Source organism: Convolutriloba macropyga, chromosome 6 (genome assembly GCF_964194025.1).
Source record: "Convolutriloba macropyga chromosome 6, txConMacr16.3, whole genome shotgun sequence".
Classification (NCBI taxonomy): Eukaryota; Metazoa; Xenacoelomorpha; order Acoela; family Convolutidae; genus Convolutriloba; species Convolutriloba macropyga.
The window spans coordinates 68,525,092-68,546,427 of record NC_134473.1 but is presented as its reverse complement, the minus strand read 5'-3'; the positions used below and the strand labels follow the sequence as shown (position 1 = coordinate 68,546,427).

General features: G+C 33.3%; 1 protein-coding gene across 2 annotated transcripts in view; it reads left to right on the top strand.

Annotated features, from left to right (window-relative positions):
* LOC142340557 (uncharacterized) overlaps positions 1-21,336 on the top strand; it is a 37,695-nt gene that overhangs the window by 1,467 nt on the left and 14,892 nt on the right. Inside the window, exons 3-8 of one of the 2 annotated variants that reach the window (XM_075391203.1) lie at positions 10,353-10,502; positions 14,074-14,183; positions 14,257-14,339; positions 14,418-14,488; positions 14,568-14,632; positions 19,759-20,098. In XM_075391203.1, the coding sequence (XP_075247318.1) occupies positions 10,353-10,502; positions 14,074-14,183; positions 14,257-14,339; positions 14,418-14,488; positions 14,568-14,632; positions 19,759-20,098 (819 nt within the window). The remainder of the gene's footprint in view (positions 1-10,352; positions 10,503-14,073; positions 14,184-14,256; positions 14,340-14,417; positions 14,489-14,567; positions 14,633-19,758; positions 20,099-21,336) is intronic. The other variant, XM_075391205.1, reaches the window with a different exon arrangement.

Here is a 21,336-nt window from a genome sequence, read left to right as displayed (position 1 = left end):
ATTGTATCATCGTCTAGTTGTAGCCGGAACTACGTATGCTCTTTCATATTGTCTGCATTTCTTTTATGCACGTTTAGATGGCTTTGCAACACAGGCCAAAATATCCATATTTCGACATGCCTAAGCGGATAATATGATCTCGTTTTTGATTGTGGTAGTTTCTTGAAGTCGCATGGACTTGGCTGTGATGTTTATAGCTTTTTGATATACAATTTGAGTTGTTTTAGTTACTCGTTCTGATCATTTTAAATTTCGAGTATAAAATTGTGTTTATTAGATTTTTTTGGCCACGTTTGGTATTTTGTACTGACACTTACCTTTGTATACAGTTATGAGCGCTGGGCAAAGGTTTTGAAAACAAAGCATATGCTCTATTTTACTTCTCTTAAACAATTATACATATGTAAAATGATAATGCATACCAGGTTTTTCTTTTCGGGGCTTAACTTTATACAAAACGCTTTGATTAAATTTCTTAGAAGATTGAGAGCAAAAAATACAGCTTTTTTCCGATAATGACGGCAAATTACAAATATCAATTATTTTAGAACCAAAAAATACACTGGTCACCTAGGTCTTGGAGAAGGTGTCACTCAAAAAGAGGTGGGTTAAAAAGCGCCAAAAATTGACCTAATTCAAAGAGATCCAAACACAGTAAATAGCTTTTTTTCACGATAAATTGTCGGTGAATTACTTTTGTAAGGGTTTCAAAGAACCGTAATATTTGTTGGTGTGCTCTCAGATAGCCAATGTCCACTTACACAAAAATCATTTTAAAAAATTCATTTTTGATAAATTATATAAAAAATTTCTGATGTTGGATATAAGACACATTTGAAATAATTTTACTCCGTGTTTTGTTTCAACATCGAACATTTGCATTGCAGAAATTGTGCGCTGCTGAATCAGAGCGATGATTCCCAATTGTTTATCTCTTTTTTTAAAAGAAACGAAATCATTGAGAGCTTACAATTTTATACGAATTCTTTCATGTAAATCGTATTTCGGGAGCAACCCTCTCAAAATGAAATTATAGTTCGTTTTGAATTTATTCCCTGATTTTGCAGATCAGAGCCCTAAAATGGATGTGAAGACGCAATCGCTATAATGTCAATCCGAAAATAAATTGAAATTTGTTCGGTAATCATCCGAGTTTTTTAAATTTAACTTACCACTTCTCAAATTAACATAGAAATTTAATTTTTTAATTTGTTGGGGGTCCCTTGTTTTAAAAAAAATAGCGGAAATTTTGTGTTATTGTTCCATCGTTCAGTTTTAGCGCAATTGTGCATGCTGTTGCTTATTTTCTCCATTTCATGCAAGCACATTCAGATGTCTTTGCAAGAATTTGCCAAAATACCCATTCTTCCTGATAGTCTTTTTAATTTTCAGGTTCAATAGTCCGATCAACAATCAGCAGTTGATGTTACAATCTTGTTTCGACATGCTTAAGCAGATAATATGATCTCGTTTTTGGTTGTCATAGTTTGATGAAGTTCCTTGTACTTGGCGGTGATCTTTATAGCTTTTCGATATACAATTTGATCTGTTTTAGTTACTCTTTCTGATAATTTTAAATATCGAGTATAAAATTGGGTATATTAATTTTTTTTGGCCAAGTCTGGTATTTTGTACTGACACTTACCTTTGTATACATTTATGATCGCGGGGCAAAAGTTTTGAAAACGAAGCATATGCTCTATTTTCTTCGCTTAAACATTTATACATATGTAAAATGATAATGCATACCAGGTTTTTCATTTTGGGGCTTAAGTTTATACAAAACGCTTTGATTAAATTTCTTAGAAGATTGAGAGCAAAAAATACAGCTTTTTTCAGCTAATGACGGCAAATTACAAAAGCCATCTCTTTTTACAAGAATAAGAAATACACTGATTATCCATGATTTGGAAAAGGGCCACTCAATAAGAGCTGGAGTTAAAGAGCGCTATCAGTTGACCTGGCTCAAAAAGATCCAAACACAATTAAAAGCTTTTTTCACGAGAAATTGTCAGTGATTTACTTTTGTAAGAGTTTCAAAGAAACCTAATATTTTTTGGTGTGCTCTCAGATAGCCAATGTCCACTTAAACAAAAATGATTTTAAAAAATTCGTGTTTGATAAATTAGATAAAAATTTCTGATGTTGGATATAAGCCACATTTGAAATAATGTTACTCCGTGTTTTGTTTCAACATCGAACTTTTGCATAGCACAAATTGTGCGCTGCTGAATCAGAGCAATGATTCCCAATAGCTTATCTGTTTTTTAAAAGAAACGGTATCATTGAGTGCTTAAAATTTTAAAAGGATTCTTCAACCCTCTGAAAGTGGAGTTAGAGTTTGTTGTGAAATTATTCACTGATTTTGTAGATCAGATTCTTAAAATGGATTCGAAGCTGAAGATGCAATTGCAATATTGTCAATACGAAATTAAATTAATAATCGAAGTATATTCAGTAATCATCTGAGTTTTTCAAATATGACTTACAAATTCTCAAATTAACCTTAAAATTTAATCTTTTAAAAAGTTTGGGGTCTTTTGCATTAAAAAATAGGGTAGGGGACATTTTGTGTTATTGTATCATCGTCTAGTTGTAGCCGGAACTACGTATGCTCTTTCATATTGTCTGCATTTCTTTTATGCACGTTTAGATGGCTTTGCAACAAAGGCCAAAATATCCATATTTCGACATGCCTAAGCGGATAATATGATCTCGTTTTTGATTGTGGTAGTTTCTTGAAGTCGCATGGACTTGGCTGTGATGTTTATAGTTTTTTGATATTTAATTTCAGCTGTTTTAATTACTCGTTCTGATCATTTTAAATTTCGAGTATAAAATTGTTTATATTAGATTTTTTTGGCCACGTTTGATATTTTGTACTGACACTTACCTTTGTATACACTTATGAGCGCGAGGCAAAAGTTTTGAAAACAAAGCATATGCTCTATTTTACTTCGCTTAAACATTTATACATATGTAAAATGATAATGCATACCAGGTTTTTCATTTCGGGGCTTAAGTTTATACAAAACGCTTTGATTAATCTTCTTAGAAGTTTGAGAGCAAAAAAACTAAGAGCTTTTCGCTAATGACGGCAAATTACAAAAATCAACTTTTTTACAAGATCAATAATTACACTGGTCATCCAGGACTTTGAGAAGGGGTCTCTCAAAAAGAGCTGGAGTCAAAAATCGCCAAAGCTGACCTGGTTCAAAAAGATCTGAAAATAGTGTATAGCTTTTGGTTACGATAAATTGTTGATGAATTACTATTTTAAAGCCTCCAAAAAATTGTAATATTTTTTTGGTGTGCGCTCAGATAGCCAAAAGTTCACTTAGCCGAAAATTATTTTTAAAAATTCATGTTTGATAAATTAGATAAAGAATTCTGATATAAGCCACATTTGAAATAATGTTACTCCGTTTTGTATTTCAACATCGAACTCTTGCATAGAACAAATTGTGCGCAGGCTGAATCGGAGCGATGATTCCCAATAGCTTATCTGTTTTTAAAAGAACCGGTATCATTGAGTGCTTAAAATTTTATACGGATTCTTCTTAAACCCTCTGAAAGTGGAGTTAGAGTTTGTTATGAAATTATTCACTAATTTTGTAGATCAGATTCTTAAAATGGATGCGAAGCCGAAGATGCTATTGCAATTTTGTCAATCCGAAATTAAGTTAATAATCGAAGTATATTCCATAATCATCTGAGTTTTTCAAGTATGACTTACCACTTCTCAAATTAACCTTAAAATTTAATCTTTTAAAAAGTTTGGGTCTCTTGCATTAAAAAATAGGGGACATTTTGTGTTATTGTATCATCGTCCAGTTGTAGCAGGAACTACGTATGCTCTTGCATTTTGTCTGAAGTTCATTTATGCACGTTTAGATGGCTTTGCAACAAAGGCCAAAATATCCATATTTCGACATGCCTAAGCAGATAATATGATCTAGTTTTTGGTTGTGATAGTTTCTTGAAGTCGCATGGACTTGGCGGTGATGTTTATAGCTTTGTGATATATAATTTCAGCTGTTTTAATTACTCGTTCTAATCATTTTAAATTTCGAGTATAAAATTGTTTATATTAGATTTTTTTGGCCACGTTTGGTATTTTGTACTGACACTTACCTTTGTATACACTTATGAGCGCGAGGCAAAAGTTTTGAAAACAAAGCATATGCTCTATTTTACTTCGCTTAAACATTTATACATATGTAAAATGATAATGCATACCAGGTTTTTCATTTCGGGGCTTAAGTTTATACAAAACGCTTTGATTAATCTTCTTAGAAGTTTGAGAGCAAAAAAATTAAGAGCTCTTCGCTAATGACGGCAAATTACAAAAATCAACTTTTTTACAAGATCAATAATTACACTGGTCATCCAGGACTTGGAGAAGGGGTCTCTCAAAAAGAGCTGGAGTCAAAAATCGCCAAAGCTGACCTGGTTCAAAAAGATCTGAAAATAGTGTATAGCTTTTGGTTACGATAAATTGTTGATGAATTACTATTTTAAAGCCTCCAAAAAATTGTAATATTTTTTTGGTGTGCGCTCAGATAGCCAAAAGTTCACTTAGCCGAAAATTATTTTTAAAAATTCATGTTTGATAAATTAGATAAAAAATTCTGATATAAGCCACATTTGAAATAATGTTACTCCGTTTTGTATTTCAACATCGAACTCTTGCATAGAACAAATTGTGCGCAGGCTGAATTGGAGCGATGATTCCCAATAGCTTATCTGTTTTTAAAAGAACCGGTATCATTGAGTGCTTAAAATTTAATACGGATTCTTCTTAAACCCTCTGAAAGTGGAGTTAGAGTTTGTTATGAAATTATTCACTAATTTTGTAGATCAGATTCTTAAAATGGATGCGAAGCCGAAGATGCTATTGCAATTTTGTCAATCCGAAATTAAGTTAATAATCGAAGTATTTTCCATAATCATCTGAGTTTTTCAAATATGACTTACCACTTCTCAAATTAACCTTAAAATTTAATCTTTTAAAAAGTTTGGGTCTCTTGCATTAAAAAATAGGGGACATTTTGTGTTATTGTATCATCGTCCAGTTGTAGCAGGAACTACGTATGCTCTTGCATTTTGTCTGAAGTTCATTTATGCACGTTTAGATGGCTTTGCAACAAAGGCCAAAATATCCATATTTCGACATGCCTAAGCAGATAATATGATCTAGTTTTTGGTTGTGATAATTTCTTGAAATCGCATGGACTTGGCGGTGATGTTCATAGTTTTTTGATATATAATTTGAGCTGTTTTAGTTACTCGTTCTGATCATTTTAAATTTCGAGTATAAAATTGTGTTTATTAGATTTTTTTGGCCACGTTTGCTATTTTGTACTGACACTTACCTTTGTATACAGTTATGAGCGGTGGGCCAAAGTTTTGAAAACAAAGCATATGTTCTATTTTACTTCGCTTAAACATTTATACATATGTAAAATGATAATGCATATCAGGTTTTTCATTTCGGGGCTTAAGTTTATACAAAACGCTTTGATTAATCTTCTTAGAAGTTTGAGAGCAAAAAAATTAAGAGCTTTTCGCTAATGACGGCAAATTACAAAAATCAACTTTTTTACAAGATCAATAATTACACTGGTCATCCAGGACTTGGAGAAGGGGTCTCTCAAAAAGAGCTGGAGTCAAAAATCGCCAAAGCTGACCTGGTTCAAAAAGATCTGAAAATAGTGTGTAGCTTTTGGTTACGATAAATTGTTGATGAATTACTATTTTAAAGCCTCCAAAAAATTGTAATTTTTTTGGTGTGCGCTCAGATAGCCAAAGGTTCACTTAGCCGAAAATGATTTTAAAAAATTCATGTTTGATAAATTAGATTAAAAAATTCCGATGTTTGATATCAGCCACATTTGAAATAATGTTACTCCGTGTTGTATTTCAACATCATTTCAAAGGTTTTGAAAACAAAGCATATGCTGTATTTTACTTCTCTTAAACAATTATACATATGTAAAATGATAGTGCATACCAGGTTTTTCTTTTCGGGGCTTAAGGTTATACAAAACGCTTTGATTATATTTCTTAGAAGATTGAGAGCAAAAAATACAGCTTTTTTCCGATAATGACGGCAAATTACAAAAATCAATTATTTTAGAACCAAAAAATACACTGGTCACCTAGGTCTTGGAGAAGGTGTCACTCAAAATGAGGTGGGTTAAAAAGCGCCAAAAATTGACCTAATTCAAAGAGATCCAAACAGTAAATAGCTTTTTTCACGATAAATTGTCGGTGAATTACTTTTGTAAGGGTTTCAAAGAACCGTAATATTTTTTGGTGTGCTCTCAGATAGCCAACGTCCACTTACACAAAAATGATTTAAAAAAATTCATGTTTGATAAATTAGATTAAAAAATTCCGATGTTTGATATCAGCCACATTTGAAATAATGTTACTCCGTGTTGTATTTCAACATCGAACTCTTGCATAGAAAAAATTATGCGCAGGCTGAATCAGAGCGATGATTCCCAATAGCTTATCTGTTTTTTAAAAGAAACGGTATCATTGAGTGCTTTAAATTTTAAAAGGATTCTTAAACCCTCTGAAAGTGGAGTTAGAGTTTGTTATGAAATTATTCACTGATTTTGTAGATCAGATTCTTAAAATGGATGCGAAGCTGAAGATGCAATTGCAATATTGTCAATACAAAATTAAATTAATAATCGAAGTACATTCAGTAGTCATCTGATTTTTTTCAAATATGACTAACCACTTCTCAAATTAACCTTAAAATTTAATCTTTTAAAAAGTTAGGGGTCTCTTTCATTAAAAAATAGGGTAGGGGACATTTTGTGTTATTGTATCATCGTCTAGTTGTAGCCGGAACTACGTATGCTCTTGCATATTGTCTGCATTTCTTTTATGCACGTTTGGATGGCTTTGCAACAAAGGCCAAAATGTCCGTGTTTCGACATGCCTAAGCGGATAATATGATCTCGTTTTTGATTGTGGTAGTTTCTTGAAGTCGCATGGACTTGGCTGTGATGTTTATAGCTTTTTGATATACAATTTGAGTTGTTGTAGTTACTCGTTCTGATCGTTTTAAATATCGAATATAAAGTTGTGTATATTAAATTTTTTTGCCATGTTTGTTATTTTGTACTGACACTCACCTTTGTATACAGTTATGAGCGCGGGGCAAAGGTTTTGAAAACAAAGCATATGCTCTATTTTACTTCTCTTAAACAATTATACATATGTAAAATGATAATGCATACCACGTTTTTCATTTCGGGGCTTAAGTTTATACAAAACCCTTGGATTAAATTTCTTAGAAGATTGAGAGCAAAAAATTTGGGGCTTAAGTTTATACAAAGCGCTTTAATTAATCTTCTGAGAAGTTTGAGAGCAAAAAAATTAAGAACTTTTCCCTAATGACGGCAAATTACAAAAATCAACTTTTTTACAAGATCAAAAATTACACTGGTCATCTAGGACTTGGAGAAGGGGTCTCTCAAAAAGAGCTGGGATCGAAAAACGCCAAAAACTGACCTGGTTCAAAAATATATGAAAATAGTGTGTAGCTTTTGGTTACGATAAATTTTTGATGAATTACTATTTTAAGGCCTAAAAAGAATGATAATATTTTTTTTGGTGTGCGCTCAGATAGCCAAAGGTTCACTTAGCCGAAAATGATTTTAAAAAATTCAAGTTTGATAAATTAGATAAAAAAATTCTGATATAAGCCACATTTGAAATAATGTTTCTCCGTTTTGTATTTGAACATCGAACTCTTGCATAGAACAAATTGTGCGCAGGCTGAATCGGAGCGATGATTCCCAATAGCTTATCTGTTTTTTAAAAGAAACGGTTTCATTGAGTGCTTAAAATTTTATACGGATTCTTCTTAGACCCTCTGAAAGTGGAGTTAGAGTTTGTTATGAAATTAGTCACTGATTTTGTAGATCAGATTCTTAAAATGGATGCGAAGCTGAAGATGCAATTGCAATATTGTCAATCCGAAACTAAATTAATAATCGAAGTATATTCCATAATCATCTGAGTGTTTCAAATATGACTTACCACTTCTCAAATTAACCTTAAAATTTAATCTTTTAAAAAGTTAGGGGTCTCCTTCATTAAAAAATAGGGTAGGGGACATTTTGTGTTATTGTATCATCGTCTAGTTGTAGCCGGAACTACGTATGCTCTTGCATTTTTTGTCTGCATTTCATTTATGCATTTATGCACGTTTAGATGGCTTAGCAACAAAGGCCAAAATATCCATATTTCGAAATGCCTAAGCAGATAATATGATCTAGTTTTTGGTTGTGATAGTTTCTAGAAATCGCATGGACTTGGCGATGATGTTTATAGCTTTTTGATATATAATTTGAGCTGTTTTAGTTACTCGTTCTGATCATTTTAAATTTCGAGTATAAAATTGTGTTTATTAGATTTTTTTGGCCACGTTTGCTATTTTGTACTGACACTTACCTTTGTATACAGTTATGAGCGGTGGGCCAAAGTTTTGAAAACAAAGCATATGTTCTATTTTACTTCGCTTAAACATTTATACATATGTAAAATGATAATGCATACCAGGTTTTTCATTTCGGGGCTTAAGTTTATACAAAACGCTTTGATTAATCTTCTTAGAAGTTTGAGAGCAAAAAAATTAAGTGCTTTTCGCTAATGACGGCAAATTACAAAAATCAACTTTTTTACAAGATCAATAATTACACTGGTCATCCAGGACTTGGAGAAGGGGTCTCTCAAAAAGAGCTGGAGTCAAAAATCGCCAAAGCTGACCTGGTTCAAAAAGATCTGAAAATAGTGTGTAGCTTTTGGTTACGATAAATTGTTGATGAATTACTATTTTAAAGCCTCCAAAAAATTGTTATTTTTTTTTGGTGTGCGCTCAGATAGCCAAAAGTTCACTTAGCCGAAAATTATTTTAAAAAATTCATGTTTGACAAATTAGATAAAAAAATTCTGATATAAGCCACATTTGGAATAATGTTACTCCGTTTTATATTTCAACATCGAACTCCTGCATAGAACAAATTGTGCGCAGGCCTAATCGGAGCGATGATTCCCAGTAATTTATCTATTTTTTAAAAGAAACGGTATCATTGAGTGCTTAAAATTTTATACGGATTCTTCTTAAACCCTCTGAAAGTGGAGTTAGAGTTTGTTATGAAATTATTCACTGATTTTGTAGATCAGATTCTTAAAATGGATGCGAAGCCGAAGATGCTATTGCAATTTTGTCAATCCGAAATTAAGTTAATAATCGAAGTATATTCCATAATCATCTGAGTTTTTCAAATATGACTTACCACTTCTCAAATTAACCTTAAAATTTAATCTTTTAAAAAGTTTGGGTCTCTTGCGTTAAAAAATAGGTGATATTTTGTGTTATTGTATCGTCGTCCAGTTGTAGCCGGAACTACGTATGCTCTTGCATATTGTCTGCATTTCTTTTATGCACGTTTGGATGGCTTTGCAACAAAGGCCAAAATGTCCGTGTTTCGACATGCCTAAGCGGATAATATGATCTCGTTTTTGATTGTGGCAGTTTCTTGAAGTCGCATGGCTCGTTCTGATCATTTTAAATATCGAATATAAAGTTGTGTATATTAAATTTTTTTGCCATGTTTGTGTAGCTTTTGGTTACGATAAATTTTTGATGAATTACTATTTTAAGGCCTCCAAAGAATGGTAATATTTTTTTGGTGTGCGCTCAATTAGCCAAAAGTTCACTTAGCCGAAGCAATTTGATTGTTGTTTTCTTTCCGATTACATATCGTGATTGACGGATCAAAATAAGAACGGAGAATGAAAAGACGCTAATAATTAGCATTGAAACGCTATTTACAAGGTTTTAAATGAGTGATTTGTTTATTTAGCCCATGACTCGCGGGCGATGGGCATACCTCAGCGGACCACGAGATTTAAAGTGAATTTATCCCAACGGATCAAATAATGCTACCAAATGAGTTATACTAATTTGAGCCAATTTTATTGATAGTGTAATTTCGGCTATCTGATACTTCAAAATCTTTTGTTTCTGAACCTTCTATCTGGTATACCAACGTTTTTTAACAGTAATAAGAAGTGTTGGTTATAAAGACGCGATGGTTGTTTTGTCATTTCTTTGCTAGTCTGCCATTAATTTTTTGTCCTCCTTTTTCGGGCCAGATTGTGAAGAGTTTCGATTTTGATCGGCATTTGTTGAAAGAATTGAGACCTTGTGTAATTTTTGGAAAAGTATCCTTGGAGTACAAATGCACCATAAATTGGATATTGTTTGCAAATGTGTAGCAATTTATTATTTTTTGAAAACGGTCCTGTTGATGATTTTCTAGGCTTTTAATGATCAGAATCAGAGCGAGTGTGGGAATGAAGATGACGGAACTGCTTTTGACCTGAGAACGCACGTTGATAGGCTGAGACAGCTTAGAGAAGAAGACCTCTATGAACAAACAGAAGAGATATGGGACGATTCAAATGATAGGGTCAGTAAGATTGGAACTCTTGTTTTAAAACAAGTAATACTTGAGAGGAAAATTTTTATCTTGCTTTGCAAGTTTATTGGTGTTTAATAGCCGCGTCCTCAATTCTAGGCCGCTATTATAGCGCTCCTAAATTTTTTACAATTCAAAGAATTTGAATTGTATTGGGGCGTTGTCTTTTTTTAAAGATCTGTTCACACATTTTCATGATTTTTGAAGTCAAATTGGAGTAGTGATTTTGGTCACACCGAAACAGGAAGTGGAGCGAAAGTGGTTTTTTGTTCACATGCGGCAATTTCACTTTGATTTTTACAGTGTTTTTGATTTTTTGGATCGGATTTTGTTTCGAAATGGTTTTCCCAATCCATTCATAGTCCGTTCTTGGTCTAGTTTTCTGTTTAGTCAATGGAAATTCTTTGAATTATGTGTCAGGACTTGTTCTGCTATGTTTTTTACTTCGTCTAAAAGATTTTTGTTTCGTCTTACCGTGACTTCTTGGATTTGACTTTTTCTATGACTTACCTCACTAAAAGAAATGACTTCTGAGCTCACTTATGAAACTTTAAGTTTTTTTGAACATTTAGTTATTAAAGGTCAATTGTGTGCATCTAAGTAGTGCCAAACATATGCCCTAATTTTTGAATATTAGAGTCTTGAGTTTTTGATTTCGAATATTAATTTTGGGATCTTTTCCGTTTGTGCCTCCCCTCCCCCCCCCCCCCCCCCAAAAAAAAAAATATATATTGCCCCAAAAAATATTGGAGTGAATTTTGAAGCGGGAAATGAAACACGTGAAAACATCTGGAGTGATTTTGTTGCTGAACAAAATGAAGAGTAGAGCGAAAAGAGAGTGGTTTTTTTCTTTATATCGCTGTTTTCTAGAGAGCGAGAAATTGAGGTGTGAAAAAAATTCTGTAAGAGCGAATTCTTTTGTTCACATGCGGCATTGTTTTCCGAAACAGGAAGTGGAGCGAAAAAGCGAGTGGTTTTGCGGCGTGAAATTTTTTTGCTCTAAATTTAAAGTAGAGTGAGAGAACGGTGTTTGAACAAAAATTCGCTTTCTCGCTATTGGTTTTTTGTTCACATGCGGCAATTTCACTTTAATTTTTACAGTGTTTTCGATTTTTTGGATCGGATTTTTTTCGAAATGGTTTTCCCAATCCATTCATAGTCCGTTCTTGGTCTAGTTTTCTGTTTAGTCAATGCAAATTCTTTGAATTATGTGTCAGGACTTGTCCTGCTATGTTTTTTACTTCGTCTAAAAGATTTTTGTTTCGTCTTACCGTGACTTCTTGGATTTGACTTTTTCAATGACTTACCTCACTAAAAGAAATGACTTCTGAGCTCACTTATGAAACTTCAATTTTTTTGAACATTTAGTTATTAAAGGTCAATAGTGTGCATCTAAGTAGTGCCAAACATATGCCCTAATTTTTGAATATTAAAGTCTTGAGTTTTTGATTTCGAATTTTAATTTTGGGATCTTTTCCGTTTGTGCCTCCCCCCCAAAAAAAAAAATATTGCCCCAAAAAATATTGGAGTGAATTTTGAAGCGGGAAATGAAACACGTGAAAACATCTGGAGTGATTTTGTTGCTGAACAAAATGAAGAGTAGAGCGAAAAGAGAGTGGTTTTTTCTTTATATCGCTGTTTTCTAGAGAGCGAGAAATTGAGGTGTGAAAAAAATTCTGTAAGAGCGAATTTTTTTGTTCACATGCGGCATTTTAAAGCATTTTTTTCAATTGTTTTCGATAAGAGGTTTGAATATGATTTTGTTTTAACTTTAAGATGGCTTCCGTAGTGGTTTTAGGGTTTCTGGAAATTCATATGATTTTTATGATAATTCGGAGGTTTTAATGTATTTTGCTGATTTTCGGGCTAATGTTTGTGCGTTTTTTTTACGATTATATTGTTTTACTATTATCTACTTCAGCAAATTAAAGATAACAATTGGTTACAGTTTTGTGGGTACGAATCATTTTTTTTTTGTTGAGAAGTATGACAAAAAAATGGCCAAAATCGGAACTATTATTCTAAATTTTTTGCAGTTTTTCGTTTTTTTTTCTGTTTTTAAACAACTGCTGAACCTATTATGACTTGCCTCTTGTTTTGGGAGCATCTAGATACTCTATTGGCTGAAGGGAATTTTTCTTTGGATTCATATGCTTTTGACATATTGAAAAATTTAATAACTTTTTCCAGTTTTTTAGTGAAAGTTGTTAACAGCTTTTTTTTTCATAATTTAGCCTCAAGTATTTTTTTAAAAAGATTTACATAATTGGTTTTAGTAAGTACTAGATGTTTCGATGAAATTATTTTGGCAGAGATATTTTTTTCGGGATCTCAATTAATAACAAATTTTGATCAGATTTTTTAATCATTTTTTAACAGATTTAATTTTATTGTTTTTACTTTTGTTTCATGGTTCTGTTTCAAGATAATCATTAATTAGTGAAGGCACGTTTTGTTTGTTGAGTACTGGATGGCGTTTAAATGGATTTTCACTTTCAGTCATTTTCGGAATTCTTTTCACACATTTTCATGATTTTTGAAGTCAAATTGGAGTATTGATTTTGGTCACGCCGAAACAGTAAATGGAGCGAAAAAGCGAGTGGTTTTGCGGCGTGAAATTTTTTCGCCTTAGTTTTAAAGTAGATTGAGAAAACGGTGTTTGAACGAAAATTCGATTTCTCGCTAGTTGTTTTTTGTTCACATGTGGCAATTTCTCTTTGATTTTTTTTTCGCTTTTTGAATAGGATTTTTTTCTAACTGGTTTTCCCAATCCATTTATAGTTCATTCTAGGCCTAGTTTTTTGTTTCAACCAAATTTTCATTTCTCGCTAGTGGTTTTTGTTTTTTTTATCTTTTTATCTGATTTTTTTTTAAATTTTTTTTCCCCGAATTCACTCATAGTCAATTTTAGGTCTAGTTTTTTTTTGTTTAGTCAACGAAAATTCTTTGAATTGTACGTCAGCACTTATCCTGCTATGGTTTTTTACTTCGTCAAACAAAAAAATGTTTCGCTTTACCTCATTTTGCCGCTTTTTCAACATTTTGCGTGAAATCTTTTTGACTTCTCTAGGCTAGTTTCTCTCCTCTCATTCTGCTAAAAGTGATTTTGAACATCAGTTGCTCAGCAAAGCAATTCAAAATGAACAGAGTCAGTATAAAAAATTGAAGTCAGAAATAGAAACGGGATAAACCCATAAAGCCCAATTTTAGATGCCCGCTATTTGAACGTCGTTCCTATAAGTCTTAGTTACCATCTCTGATGCTTATTTGTATTGATAGTAGCCCCTGTAGCCTCTCTCTAAGAAACAGAAGTATGTTCAACTACGAAATGCCATCAAAATAAATCGGACTTAAAAAATATTTTTGTACAACAATCTTTTTTTCAATATATTCTATACTTTCAAGCCAAATCATGCTTATTGGAATCAACGGCGGCTATTTCCCGGCAATCTCCTGGGTATGTTATGAATTTTTTCTGGATTTATTGAACTCTTGGACTTCCCTTTAATCTGATCTGTAAGGCGTTGGACACTAATGTTTTTCTAAACTAGGTTGTATTTAGGAAGGCGTTATAGCGCTGACTGAAACCTATCGACCAGGAAAGAAGAACGGTCCGCCTTTGGAATTCGGTGCTTCTATTGTAGAGAGACACCATCGTCCCGAGATGTCAAGGTTTGCAAGTTGTCTCCATATCAGCAAATTTTGCAACCAAGAGCAGTATTTGCGAGAAAGTAGATTTTTATAGGTTAATCGAGAACTTTCGAACAGCTCCTGCGAGAAGTCGAAAAGAGCGTGGATTAGAGAAACGACCGAAGAGCGGAAAAACCAGTGAGACGTCTACCAGATTTGTTCTAAAAACTATCGATTTAAAATCATAGAAAGAATAGGCAGTTTAATTTATTTTAGGTTTCATCGAAGAAGCCGAGCGAGCAGAGAACTCAGTAACAGCCAGTGACAAGAGAAGGAAAAACAGTGAGGTAAAGAACGGCGCTATGGAAAAAGTTTAATACAGCGATTCTAAATTTGTACTCATGTTACATACGTTTTATTTTTTAGAAGGATGGCTCGTCGTTGAACGTAGAATTATTGAATCAGCGGATTGAAGAACTACTCTCAGCAAGGTGAGAAGTTTTCTTGCGGCTAACGTGGACGGTTAATTAAAATTATCAAGCCCCAAGGAAGATATAGACCGTAGCAGAGGTTTTTTTTTTAATAGCCGCACAGCGATAGCTGGGGCTATTATTGGCCTTCTCTTGGTTTTTTTACGACTCGAAGAGGAGTATTGGTTTTCTTAAGGTTTTTTACGACTCGAAGAGGAGTATTGGTTTTCTCTCGGTCTTTTTTTTACAGGAAGTAGATTTATTCACGCGGCATTTTGACCTAAAAGCGAAAGTGAGAAAAGCTGTCTTGGTGAACAGATTTTCGCTAAGCGAGAGAAGTTTTTTGATCATGCGCTGCGTTTAGTGAATGACTTTTTGACTTTGAAAAGTAGTTTTTGACTGAATGGCACATATAGATAACCGTTTTTAGCCGTTTTTTCGTCTAAGTGGCCCAATTTTTTTTGCTTTAAATTTGCTTTCTTGTAGAAATAAAGTTTATTCGATACTATATTGAAATGTCGACCTCGGAAATTGATGCCACAGTGTTTTGCAGAGCCTGAAAATGCGTTTCAAGTTAAAAATTGGCACATATTTCTTGATTTTTCAGTTATTTTTTGGCTTTTTTCTATTAATTTCTGCATTTTTGGATCTTTAAACCGTCTTTTTGTCAAAAATCAGTTAATATGGCAACTTCTCTTTGATAATTCATGTACTCAACGCCTCGTTCTCCCTGGATGTAATTTTGTTTTATAAAATTGTACATATGCTAATCCGATTTTGGTAGTTTTTCGATTTTCGTCAGTTTTTTGTTTGTATTTTGGTTGTAATTGCTAGAAATAGTCTTTTTGTGCAACACGGGGGACTTTAATTTAGTTTCAATAAAAATTCAATCATTTTTTGGCGTTAAGTTTTTGAAAAACAGTTAAAACTTTTTCATAAAGGCAGTCTTAAAAGTTTTTTGACCATTTTTTTGCAAAATGTTTCAATGTTTCGTATTTATGAATTCTACTTTTTCCTACTTTTTTGTTCTGTTCAGGAGGATAAATCTTTGTATCGGATGACTAGTTATCTTTTCTATGTCTTGAATGCTGAACAATGAAATGTATTCGTTTTTCTTGATTTTTTTTAAATTGATTCTTAACTTCCAAAAATCAAGAATGTCTTTTTGTTACGGTGTTCCTTACATTTTGCCCATATTCTTAACATTTTAGTTAGTATAATTCGATCTTTGTCCTGGCACCTACATTCATTTTCGGTATATTGATTTTTTCAGTTGTTTAAAATGAATGATTTCAGCTTTTTCTTAGATTTTTGTCATTTCTTTAGTTTGCAATTGATTTCATTCAACATAAGGCAGTACTGAGAGTTTGATAGCAAGCCTTTTCCAAAATTTCCACTTATGACTATTTACTGCAACTTTCTTTCGGCCTTGGTATTAATTTAAACGATTTTTTGCCTTTGAATATTCTTCTGCTGCCTATGTCTTTTTTATGATCAATTTATTTTTTGAATTAGTACGAAATCATGTTGTATAGCATATGTACAACAAGGAACAGGTGTTTGTTGTTTTTTGTTTTAATTGCAGTGATTAGAAGTGTAATTAAAGGTGTTTTCTGATTCTTAAATTTGAGCTTTCTGTTTTGAAGAAAAGATTTAACTTAGTTTCTAAGATTATTATCTGCCGTTTTCTTCCGCGATCTTTTTCAGATTGGAATCATTAATTATTTGAGGGCAATTGATAAATTTGTCAGCTTCTTCAGACTATCACTTTTTGACCACCTTAATTATTTCGTTTTAACGTTACCAAGCATTTTCAATAATATAAAATTTTGATGCATTTTGTTTCTCTTGGTGACTGTGGTTTAAATTTCACCAATTTCCAGACCTGGAAAGGCAGTTAATTAATGGTTTAATACAAAAGGCAGTGGCTTCCGCTGAAATTACGGTTTTGTTAGTAAAGTTTTGACGCTTCGAGTCGCTTCCGGAATTCTTCCGGCTATGTTTTTTTTACCGGAAGTACTATTCGTTCAGACGCTGTTTTGACCTAAAAGCGAAAGTGAGAGAAATTGCCGTGTGAACTTATTTTTTCTGAGCGAGAAAAGTTTTTTGATCATGCGCTGCGTTTAGTGAATGACTTATTGACTTTGAAAAGTAGTTTTTGACTGAATGGCACATATGGATAACCGTTTTTAGCCGTTTTTTCGTCTAAGTGGCCTATTTTTTTGCTTGTAATTTGGTTTTTTGTAGAAATGATTTTTATTTGATGCTATATTGAAATGTAAACCTTGGAAATTATTAGCACAGTGTTTTGCAGAGCCTAAAAACGCGTTCCAAGTTCAAAATTGGCATAAATTTCTTGGTTTTTTAAATAATTTTTGGCTTTTCTATTATTTTTTTCATTTTTGGATCTTTCAGCCGTCTTTTTATCAAAAATCAGTCAATATGTCAACTTCCCGTTGACAATTCATATATTGGATGCCTCTTTTTACCTCGATGTATTTTTGTTTTATAAAATTGTACATATGCTAATCCGATTTTGGTAGTTTTTTTTCGTATTTTTCTCAGTTTTTTGTCTGTATTTTGGTTTTAATTACTAGCAATATTCTTTTTGTGCAACATGAGGGGCTTTAATTTCGTTTCGATAAAAACGTCAAGAATTTTTTAGCGTTAAACTTTTGAAAAACAGTCAATTTTTTTTTTATAAATGCAGTCCTAAAAATTTTTTGACCTATTTTTGCAAAATGTTTCAATGTTTCGTATGTTTGATTTCTGCTTTTTCTTTTTTTGATCTGTTCAGGAGGATAGATTTTTGTCTCGGATGTATCGTTGTATTTTCTATGTCTCGAATGCTGAAAAATGAAATGGTGTTAGTTTTTCTTGTTTTTTAAATTTGATTTTTGAACCTTCAAAACTTTTAAACTTTGATTTGAACTTTCAAAAATCAAGAATTAGTGTTTGTTACGGTGTTCCTTACATTGTGTCCATATTGTTCACATTCTAGCTCTTATCCTTCTAGCTTTGTCCTGGCACCTACATTTATACCGGTTTTATTGATTTTTTCAGTTATTAACATATTGAATGATTTCGGCTTTTTCTTAGATTTTCGTCATTTCTTTGGGTTGCAATTGATTTCGTTCAACATAAGGCAGTACTAAGAGTTTACTAGAAAGCCTTTTCCTTTCCAGAATTGCTACTTATTGCTTTTTATTGTATTTTTTCCGACTTTGGTATTGTTCTTAAACATTTTTTTGCCTTTAAATTTTACTCGGTTGCTTTTCTATGATTATTTTAATTTTTGAGTTAGTTTGAAATCATGTTGTCTAACATATATACAAGAAGAAAAAATTATATGTTGTGTTTGCCTTAATTGCAGTGATGAGAAATCTAACTGTAGTAGTTTTCTGATTCTTAACTTTGAGCATTATGTTTTGAAAATTTTAATTTTGTTTCTAAGTTATTATTATCTGCCGTTTGCTTTAGCGATCTTTTTGAGATTAGCATCATGAATTATTTGAGGACAGTTGATAGCCCTGTCAGCTGTTTGAGACTATCAGTGTTTTGACTATCCTAATTATTTTGCACTTATCCTTACCAAACTGTTTCAATAATAAATATTTTGCGGCATTTTGTTTCTCTTGGTGACAGTGGTTTAAATTTCACCAATTTTTAGATCAGACCGGGGGGGGGGGGGGGGGGGGGGTAATAAGTTCATGGTTTATTAAAAAAGGTAATGGTTTCAGCTGCAATTAGGGTTTTTGTCAAGTTTTTACGCTTCGAGTCGCTTCCGGAATTCTTCCGGCTATGTTTTTTATTTCGTCGTCATGATTTTTGTTACGACCATATGACGTCACAGCCACTTCTTGTTCATTCGTTCATGCAATTTCAACTGAAGTGCGTGTGTGACGTCATTTTTCGCTCTTAGTAGAGCGAGTTTTTTTGTTCATCCGCGTGATTAAATTTTTGGTCACACTTGACTTACCTCTCTCAAAAATGACTTCCTCACTTTGAAATTGACTTTTATTTACTTTAATTCAAAGAGATAAGGTCAAATGGGTGTGTGTCACTCTAAATGAAGGTCATTTTAGATCAACTAATAGAGGCAGGAATAACCTATACAGATTTTTAATCAAAATATAACAGATCAGCCTTCAATGAAAAGACGAGTTTTTTTCTGTCTTTTTTACTGTTTTTTTTAGACTGCCGATCTAGGAATCTATTGCGGCTATTTTCTGGCAATCTGCCAGCTATGTTTGGAAATTGGAGAAGATTAGGTTCTAGCCCTCACGAAGCTAGTGGGGATATAATGGAAAAGAACTGAATTGAACTTAGGTTCTGCGGGATTTTGTTCAAGCAGGAAGCGAAGTTGAGACTAAAAACATAACCGACTAACGTCGGAAGGATTGCTCTCGAATGACAAGTGGGGGAGGGGGGGGGGGGGGTGTCAATTTAATGTAGGTGTGTAGCCGCGATCTCGTGGATAGCAGTCTGACATCTTAACCACAAAGCCACAACGGCTTTGGTCCTCAATCGCTCACAATCGTTTTTAAATTAACAACAAGCGAAGTGAAGCGTGAAAGTCACTTGAGAAGTCAAAGAATGTTCTAGAACTAAATCGCAAGCACGGTCAAGCAAAAATTTTGCATAACAAAGACCAACATGTTTACAATAACTGCTTCAAACTTCGTTCGAGAGGAAATAATCAGCTGAACCACAATCCAATTCATTTATTTTTCACTATGTACCAACTTGGTGAGGGCTAGAACCTAAACCTTCTCCATTTCCAAATAAATCTCTGCAACGGTCTATATTATCCTTGGGTCTTTAAATGTAATTAACCGTCCACGTTAGCCACAATCGATCTATCAACGTTATATCGAAAAGAATCATCAGAAAGAGCTATATAAGAAGGCATTATTAATAAGCATTAAACGAATGAAGTTACTGGCTTAACAAGTAACTTAATCGTGAGGACGGGTTTGCTAATGATCCCGAAATCTTAGCCTAAAGGATCCGGAAACTCATAATCGGATTATGCCCTAATGTATTTGCAAATGATTCGTAAGGAATCTGGCCGCCGATTTAGTCGATTATTTGAACGTCTTTTTAAACTTAATGTAATTTTAATCTCATTTCATTGTGTTTAACAGCGCGAGTCTTTCTCTTTCAACGAGTTTGACACCTGAAGAACCACCACAGAGTGCTTCTGTGCAAAAAGACACTTCTCACACTACTGCAGATTTGATGGAGAAACTGGCACAGGCAAAACACAAGAGTAAGGATGGCACTTTGCGTAAAGAGGACGACATCTTGTACCAATGGAGATTGAGAAGAAAGATCGAGAACGCAAAGCACTTAAAAAATAACTCGGGACGCTTTTCCACAGTTAGCTACGAAGAGAAGAAAGCTACTCTAGTGCAACAATCTTTGGTTCAAAGTAGAGGGAGCTTTGTAACACCGGCTGAAAAACCATTCATTGAGGATTATCCAGTTAGTTGAAAATTGTTTTTTTTTCGAGTGAGCTCGTCTGTACCAAGCATGCATTTGTGGTATTTGATTTCTTCAAATAACAAGGATTCAGACAGCACCATAAAAGTGCACACGGGGAACCAATTTGGAGCAAAGAACGTATTGCCAAATTGCCGTAAAGTGCCTGTACGAAAATTAGACATTTTTGAAATTGGGGCGTTTTTTCGACCTCATATAATGAGATTGTCATTTTGACCCCCCACCACCATCATCTAAATGTTTGGTGGAGAAATACTTGAGTGTTATCATTTTAAATCCCTTACAGATTGGAATTGTTTAGCACAGCTGCTGTTGATTTTCAGTTTAGTTGGGAAGATGAGGTTTTTAAAAACCTAGGTTTCCGTGAAAATGCTGGGAAAGTTTCTCCAAACGCTAAAAGAATTGATATTTCATTATTAATTGTCAATTTCAAGCAAAAACGCTGGCCTCAAGAAGCTGATCGAGATGCTTGTTCGTTTGAATAAAAAATGTGTTTTGCACGAATTATTAATTTTTTAATAGCCGCCCTCATCTTCTCAGCCGGCTATTATAGCGCTACTATTTTTTTTTACTTCGTCGAACTTTTTTTCGCTTTACCATTTTGCCGCTTTTTCGACATTTTGCGTGAAATCTTTTTGACTTCTCTAGGCTAATTTCACTCTTCTGTCATTCTGCTCAAAGTCCTTTCAAACAGAAGCTGCTCAGCAAAGCAATTCAAAATGAAGAGAGTCAGTATAAAAAAATCAAAGTCAGATATAGAAACGGGATAAACCCATAAAGCCCCTTTTTAGATGCCCGGTACTTGAACTTTGTTCCCATAAGTTTTAGTTACCATCTATAATGCTTCTTGATATTGATATTAGACCCTGTAATCTCTCACTTAGAGACAGGGGTATGTTCAACTACGAAATGACATCAAAATAAATCGCACTTAAAAAAGTTTTTGTACAAAAATCAATTTTTGTTGATATTTTCTTTTCTTTCAATCCCAATATATGGGAACCAGCGGCGGCTTTTTTCCTGCAATATGCTGGTTATGTTTTAAAACTAATTTTTTGTCAGTGTTAATTTAGCGTCTTTAATTAATTAATAGCCGCCGTCACCCTCTCAACGGCTATTATTTAGGCGCTCTTTTTTTTAATTCCCTTTACCTTTTGATCACGTTTTTCGTTTCACATTAGTCACGATTTTCATGCTTGACTTCTGACTTACCTCTCTCA